General features: G+C 52.1%; 1 protein-coding gene across 2 annotated transcripts in view; it reads right to left on the bottom strand.

Annotated features, from left to right (window-relative positions):
* Window positions 1-3,596: 3,596 nt before the first annotated feature.
* The window catches only part of MAPRE1 (microtubule-associated protein, RP/EB family, member 1), a 5,844-nt gene continuing 1,521 nt past the window's right edge, over window positions 3,597-7,919 (bottom strand). Inside the window, exons 2-6 of one of the 2 annotated variants that reach the window (XM_010138995.1) lie at window positions 6,341-6,486; window positions 5,444-5,633; window positions 4,966-5,075; window positions 4,149-4,301; window positions 3,597-3,775 (exon numbers count right to left, since the gene is read on the bottom strand). In XM_010138995.1, coding sequence (XP_010137297.1) covers window positions 3,719-3,775; window positions 4,149-4,301; window positions 4,966-5,075; window positions 5,444-5,633; window positions 6,341-6,486 — 656 coding nt within the window. In that variant the 3' untranslated portion in view covers window positions 3,597-3,718. Of the gene's footprint in view, window positions 3,776-4,148; window positions 4,302-4,965; window positions 5,076-5,428; window positions 5,634-6,340; window positions 6,487-7,919 lie in introns of both variants that reach the window. The other variant, XM_010138994.1, reaches the window with a different exon arrangement.

Below are 7,919 nucleotides of genomic sequence, written 5' to 3' on the forward strand. Positions count from 1 at the left end.
CACCCTTTGGTTTCCCTTTCTTCGGGTGGACTCTGCCTGGATCGGAACTCGCTCCCTTCCCACAGCGCTGTCACCAGCCCCACTCCTGGCCCAGCGCCTGGGCACCGCTGCTCCTCTTCAGCCCCAGAGCACTGCACTTGTCCTTCCTGTCCTCCCGAGTGTTCTCCCACATCCGACCCCTTCCCAGTTCGACCTGTGGCAAGATTTTATCCCTGTGCATTTACCTCGTAGATCAGAGCCTGTACGATTAAAGCCTCCACCTTCCGCTCCAGGACAGGACTGGGGAGGTGTCTGTGCGCCACCAGCCCAGCTGGGAACCCACAGGACAGCCCTCGTTAGTGGGACGCACCGACTCACCAAAACCAAAACAGCCTTCTCTTGCGAGAAGCGGATTCCAGCCTCACCCTTGGAAGGATGTTCCGATAAAAGGAACCTCCCGCTCCTGGAGGTCAGGCACAGCCCTGGGGATGGACACTGGACTCAACAAGATGACCAAGTGCTCAAGCAGCCAGGTTAAACAGCGATATGATACGACAGCGAGTAAGTTTTGGGCCTTTATTTGAAGGCTTTTAACAGATACAGTAAGAATTGTCATTGCAAACCAGGTTTTTAAAAAATTGAACAATAGAAGTTAAAAAAACATCCACAAGTCTACCTGCAAGTAAGACATGTTGGTACAGAAAGGAGACGCGAGCTTTTGCTTCTTCCATTCTGTTCGCCTGTCAAATATCTGATAGAACTAAGACTCTAAGCGGGGTCGGACGCTATCGGGACCATTCCGGCAGACGAGCAGTGCCCGCTACCAGCGTATCCTGTACCGGGGCAACAGAGGAGCTACGGTAAGCTATGGGTTTGAGTTGGGCTCTTCGCTGTGATTTTCCTCCCCAAAAGGACATCAAACACCAGCTGATTCCAAGAGATCCACAACACAGTCACAAGTCGACTCCCTGGGTTTGTCCCCTCGGTACTTTCTAACTGTAGGAGGGTACTTTCCCCTCGTTCTCCGAGTTTGTCCCCATTCTCTTTCTAACTCATCTCGGTAGCAAACAGGTGGTGTGAGCACCTGGAAACCTCCGCACTTCACTCATGGGGCTGCAGGCTCGGTTCAGTCTGCTCTGCCACAGCCTCACAGCAGCCCGTCCGACTCACCCTTCCCTCAGCTAAACCAGCGTTTCACCATCTACTGCTCTGCTGCCAGCGATGCCGATCGACCCAGCGCACCCCCTCCAACGACCTGGGCGCTTCACAGCTCCGCACGCACAACCCCGCTCCAGAGGGGCTGGAAGCGGCCAGGTCCCAGCGCGCAACTGGGCTGCAAAGAGCAGACACCCCCAGAGCCCTCTTCAAACCCAGCCACGTTCTGTTGCCACCTTTTGCTTTGAGTTGCTCAGACAATGGAATTGTTAGAGTCGAAAAAATATGCTTCCCACCTCCAAGCGAGTCAGTAATGGTAAGATTTTATGTGCCTCGAGCCCCCGTTCTAGGCCTGCGCTTGTCGCCCTCGAGCAGCTCTGCAGCACACCCAGGCCACGCCAGCGGAGCCTGGTCCTTAGAGGAAGCCCCCGCAGAGCACCCTGGCAGGGCAGGGGGGTGGTCTCCAGCAGAGCCCTGCGGGGAACGCCCCCGTTTCAGGGGTAAATAGGTCACGCCAGCACTTCTGGCCTGCGCACACGTCTGTGACAGCAACATTGCAGCTCACTGACGAAACACCCTTCAAAGGAAACCGATCAACTCATTGTGCAGCCCATCTGCTCTGACACCGGGGGCAGACACAATTCAGGTCTCGTTTATAATCAATAACCAGCGGTTCGGCACTTTAAAACACCCAAAGTCATGCAACAGTGTTCCTGGTATGCAGCCCTGCCCTCACACCCAAACTTCATCCACTTGAGGGAGGGAGAAAAACAAAGAAAAACCAAAAAACAGAACTCGAGCGATGGTTCCCCCAGCGCACCGCGAGGAGAGTCCCAGAGCAGCGCTCCCCCAGTCAGCCGTTACCAGAATGAGGACGGAGGACGCAAGCTGATAGTCCAGGTCCTGCGAGCTTGGTCGGGAAAACTAGCACCAGCTGCAGCGTGGCCTGACGGTATCCGAAAGCACGAGAGACTCCAGCAGACGGGACACTCTTGAAATACAGAACTTTATTTAGAAACTGCTTAAAATAGAAAAACCCTGTCGAGAAAAATCCAAGTCAAATACGGTTTCTCAGTAAAATGGAGTTTTAGGGCAACAAAAGTCTAAAAGGCCACAGAGAAATAGCACCACTGCAACTCTCCACAAGGGCTGGTACTTGCATTTTTGGCATTCACTGAATTTGGGTTTTTCTCGGGATTTCACAAAGGTTCATGCACTACACATCGATTACCATAAAATGCTCTCCTACACACGTCTCGGGACAAGCTACCACCAGAAACAAGGGAGTACAAGCACAACAGGACTGATCAATCTCAGTAGTGGGGGGGGTCAGAAGTCTTGCAGGATCTTGCCAAACACAACAGTAATGAGGGGCATGATAGCAAAAAAGGACAGATAAGGAAAGGGTTTAAATATTAATATTTAAGTTAGTCTCAGTACTGTATTTTCTGCAATACCGTTAGCTCTGTTAGCCAGCATCTCTTAGTTTTTACCCCAGAAGACTACTGAACTGGCAAGTAGTATTATTAGCCATGCCCTGGTTTGAAAGGGAAATAAAAGGCAAAAGAAAAAAAGAGACAGAAAAAGCTCGATTGACTTTCATCCTAAGACAGTCGCACAGGTTGAGTCCTGTTACAACTCTCAGATTTGATCAGCATTCCTGGGCTGGAGAGAGAAAAGGACGAGGGAGAGACCAAGAAGGTCCCAGCAAAAAGAAAAAGAAAGAGGACAACCAGAAACGAGAGCCAGGCAGGAGAACTGCTCCTGACGAACATCTGAGGCAGGAGGACCGGGCGCCCTCTGCTTCTCGTTTTGTTTCTCTCACAGAAAACACAGTACGTTTTGGCAAAGTCGTCAGCCACAACGCCAGAGAAGGGCTTCTGCACTCCCCGGGTTCAGGTATGTGTCTCACTGGTCATACTCCCTCTAATCTTGTGACAGGCAGCGTTACGGCCCACGTCGTCGAGAACTAATCACTTGATAAGCAGCTTCACAGAGGAACGGAGTTTTGTTTTAACAGCCCCTTTGAGCACTTGCTGACCACGTGCGGTTGCCACCGAGGCCTCCCAGACAGCAGTGAACAGGGCGAGACAAACGTCTGCCCCAGCACAAAGCACATAAAATCTCCCGTCACTTCAATTTGGCATTTGGAAGCATATTTTAAATACTCTTAAGGCATTTTATCACCATTTCTGTGCTGCAATTTCACATTAACTCAACCCTCCTGTGAGTCGGAGTCTTTCGCTCCTCTACCACACGCCACCCTGGTACAAAGAGTCCTCCCACAAACCAGTGTTCTACCAGCAAACCGCTCTGCAGCAGCTTCCCGATACTCAGCCTCGTGCTCCCTACACCCCCCCAGGTGACCGCTGCTCTGCTCCGAGGGGAGGACAAGCTCCTAACTCAAACCCACGGCAAAAAGTGAAACTTCCGCAAAGTGCACTTTAAGAAGAGGTACTTTTTTTGCTTATGAATAGAAACCAGTGAGTCCTCTAAGAGTAAAGTGGAGTATTTTACAGTTAAGCACATGATCTGGGGCAAAGAATTCTGATGTTGCTGCTCTGCTGGTACAGTACGTGGTCTGTTAATACTCTTCCTGCTCCTCCTGCGGCGCTCCTTCGTCAGGTATCACAAAGCCTTCCTGAAGGGGAACAAAACAGGTGCTGTAATGAAGAGCTGATGCCGAACCAGTTCCTGCCTACTCTGTGCGCTTTGTATTTTCTGCTTTTACTCAGGATAGATCCCCTGAAGTCACCGTTTCCAGTGTCAGCGCACATTACCAGAAGAGCTCTTCTCATCTTTGATCTACCTGCCACTCTCTCCAGGAAGGGCTAACCCCGCTCGCTGCCTGGCTAGAATTACGTTATCTGCTCCTCTAGCACAGGACAGAGCTAGGCCATTAACCTGGCGGGAAGAAAACAAGAACAGCGGAAACAGAGGGAGCCCGGGAAAGCGAACCAGCTCCAGCTGCGAGGGGAGGAACCGTGCGGTACGATTTACACCAGACTACTCACATCTGTGGCATAAAGAATTTCCACAATCCTCTGCAACACGGGATCGTTCTCCCCTTCGTTCTCCTGGCAGATCAGTTCAATGTTCCTCAGTTTGCCGAAGTAGAAATCTCTCTCCTTCTCCAGATCTTCCACGGTAAGTTTCAATACGTTGATCTGCCAAAGGGCATTAATAATTACCCACCCACGAGAGAACTCGGCGGGGTCTAGTTAAAAGGTGGCGTCCCCACAGGGCTCCGAGGTGCATTAACGTGCCAAAGCACTTCCGAAGGGACCCAGAAGGGAGGAAAGAGGGCTGCGGGAGGAGGAAAAGGTCTGCTTCTCGAACGGTGGTTTTGCTGCCACAACAAACACCCCGTCCGACGCACCCCACGCCCTGGGAAACGCCACAGCCCTACTGCACCAGAGCGGCAAAGCACCAACTGCCTGCGGTTTGCTTCGCTAACACATTCTTTCCAGACAACTCTCTGGCTGGTGGCAGTCCCAGTTGCGCTACGTTGCGGGTGTCGGGGAGGCAGCAGCTGCTCATAGCTCTGCTGGAATGCTGCAAGAGCTGCCCCACAGCTGCGGAAACACCCAAAAGCAGCTCTGGGTGGTGTGGCACAGAGCAGGGCTCCATGCTGGGGCACCTGGGGGGGGCTCGCTCCTGTCAGGGGAGTGACCTCTATAATGAAGGCTCTGAATTCAGTGATTTCAGATGAGCTTTCTAGATTCAGATCATTTCCTTCCACCTGCCTCATGCTATTAAAACCAAAAGCTGCACGTGAACCCACGAAGCGTTTATGCCAGGTCAGCAGAGGGGGCCGTTCTGCGCACCCACCTGCTCGATCAATCCTGCCGACTCGTCGTCCCCCGCAGCCTTTTTCACCATCCCCGTACCAGCCTTCGGGGTCGCCGCGGTCCTCTGTGCGACGATGGGCCTCTGTGGGCCTGCAAGATTAATTCAGGGTTAGTTCCTTGCATAACACCTCTCCTCTCCCTTCCCAACACGCTTGGGCATCTAAGAGTCTGCAGCTCCTCCCTCCTCGACTCCACGCGACACGTCTGATTGGTGTGGCCCATGCTGGCACCACCTCTTGCCCTTTTCTCTTTTTGAGAGGATTGTTCTTTCTGTAGCTCCCAGGTGACTGGGCTCTACAGGGTGGCTCAGGGTTTGAAGCCTGGCACCTCGGAAACATGATGCAAAGTACCATCATCTCACACACCGCTTTTAAATAGCAACTCAGGCTGATTTTCCCCAGAGTTTTTATTGCTCTAGATCATCTCGTAGCTATTTTCTCTACCTGCGCTGCCAGAACTGAGAGATTTCTTGGGTTTGTTCATAACCGGAGCAACGAGGTTTGGTGCTATTGTCTCTTGGCCTTGTCGAGCAGCAACGGGGTCATACTCCTTCCCATCATAGTTTGCATCAAAAAACTTTTTGAACCATTGAACAAATTCGAAGTTGTCCTGAAATTTTCCCTTCACTAGTTTGTCCACAGGAATTATCTGGAGGGGTAAAAACAAACAAACAAACAGTCAAACTCACATTAAGGGTAAAGAACCTCCCTCTCCTCTCCCTTTTTATATCAAGTTTTACAAGAGTGCACTCAGAAAATACCCAAGTGTCACTCAACACCTGCTCCCCAGAGATATCACCCCACCGTAAGCACCACCATCGCTGACCTGAAAAGGGGTTTTCTTGGATCTCATTATCACTATCATTTTAATACCCGGAGGGGTTTCCCAGCCGTGTGGAGGTGGTGCTGGGGGACAGGGGTCAGTGGGGACCTGGTAGTGCTGGGGAACGGGGGGACTCAAGATGCTGGAAGGGCGTTCCCTACCCGAACAATCCTGTGGTTCTATCAGCTTGTAAAGCAGGAGTTTAATCCTCAGGACTACGATACCAGTAGGTTCTGGGAACGTGCCTGGCACACAGATGGTCCAAACAGGAAGCTCAGGCAAACCTCTCATAGAAACCTGACTATTGGTCTGTGCTACCTAAGTTGCTCAGAGTTAAAACGGAAAACTTCATCTCACCTCCAAGTGCTGCAAACCCAACCGCAGCTGGTGTGAAGCAGTGCCCGAAATCACGCGAAGACCACGCAAACCCACCCGAAAGGGTTGGCACTTACAACCCTAAAGCTCCAAATTTAACGTGCATTCCATCTAACTCAATATTAAGAGTGCAGAGAATCAGTCACAACCCAGCTTACTTTGTCAACACCCATTCGCTTAAAGCCCGCTTGTAGAACCTTGAAGTTCTGGATGTACTCGTGCTCCAGCTTCGCTTGAAACTTCACTTTCTTGAGCGCTACAGAGCCTGGGAAGAGCATGTCCATGAACTGACAGTACGCAGCACCTGCCAGAGAACACACAGAGGTCCCAGGGTGAGTCTGGTCACCAGCTGACGGCAGGCACTGATCAGCCAGCGCTGCAGCCCGGGCTGACCCGTTCCTCAGCCACACCACCCTGCACAGGCAACAACAGCGAGAGGACAGAAGCCCTCAGCCCCCGGTTGGGGCAGCATGGCCGAGGAAAAGCTTTAGCGAGCTGCAGAGCCAGGCTTTGGATCTCGTGAGTTGGACTGTCAGCAATGAGAGCAATCCTGCTTCCCCAAAGCCAAGAGGTCAATGCAATCCAACGCATGATCCGACTTCCCTGTCTTCACAGCCCCAGCGCAGACCTGAGATGGCGCATGCCGAACAGGCGTGGGATCACCTCTGACCAACACCCACAGAACTACACCCTGAGAAGAACTATTCTGAAACTCTCGTTTCACCATATTAAAATAGTGACACAGGTACTTACTACAAACAGAACCCACAGACAGCTCAAGGGGCCTTCAAAGGCAAGAGGCCAAATTAAGGTGGATGATATTTAAATCAAGCCTTAATCAAGTGACTGAAACAAGGAAGTGTTTCCTTCTATTTGTTTTAAATCCTTTGTGTCCACCCATTCAGCTCTTACTGTAGTAAGAGCAGACGCGGGATTCAGTTCAGCCACAGCGAGCTGATAACCACCTCCAAAACTGGATACACACACCCAATAAAAAAGAAAGATGCTTTTGAACCATACCCTCGCTCTGCAGGATGATAGGCAACCACTGCCACTGAAACTACAGTGAAACTACTGAAACAACCGTCTGAGCATCACCCTCCCCCCATACCAATTAAGTGCACACGGAAATAAAGGGATCCTGAACCCGAAACACCACAGAGCCACGTGACAAGGTGTTGTGAGCGACCTGAAGGCCAGGAGGTGAATACACCAGGCTGCAGCCCTCAGCTGGCCATTCCTCTCAACGGCAGGTAACAGGGCCCTGTACTGCTCGCTTCTGTCAAGGTCTTTGGCGGGTCTGCTGGGGCTCCCACTCTCACCTGCCACCAGCAGGTCACTGCTCATCCCCTGGTGCGAGGAAAACCCAGACCTCGCTCTTTGATGCCCACTGTCTCTCGGCTCACTCGCTGAAGAACTCCAGTGCCCGACTCAAACCCAGTGACTCACCAGCAGCCAGAAGCTGGTGACGCTTGGTAGTGGAGTGATAAGGGTGATAACAAAGGAGGGATCGCCGTGCGAGCCAAAGGTCACTTACACTTACATACACAACCTCCAGCCATGCTCTCACTGCTGCCCTTGCCAGAGGCAGCAAAGGTGGCTTGAACCTCCCGCTTCTCCCTGGCCAGGACAGAGAGCAGAGCCACTCCGTACCCGCAGGGGTGTGGAGTGTCTCTGCAGACACAGGACAGGGAGGTTACTCGGCGCACAGCGCAGCAGCAGCTCTCCGCGTTCTCT

The sequence above is a fragment of the Buceros rhinoceros genome, unplaced genomic scaffold, assembly GCF_000710305.1.
Source record: "Buceros rhinoceros silvestris isolate BGI_N320 unplaced genomic scaffold, ASM71030v1 scaffold18736, whole genome shotgun sequence".
Lineage (NCBI taxonomy): Eukaryota > Metazoa > Chordata > Aves > Bucerotiformes > Bucerotidae > Buceros > Buceros rhinoceros.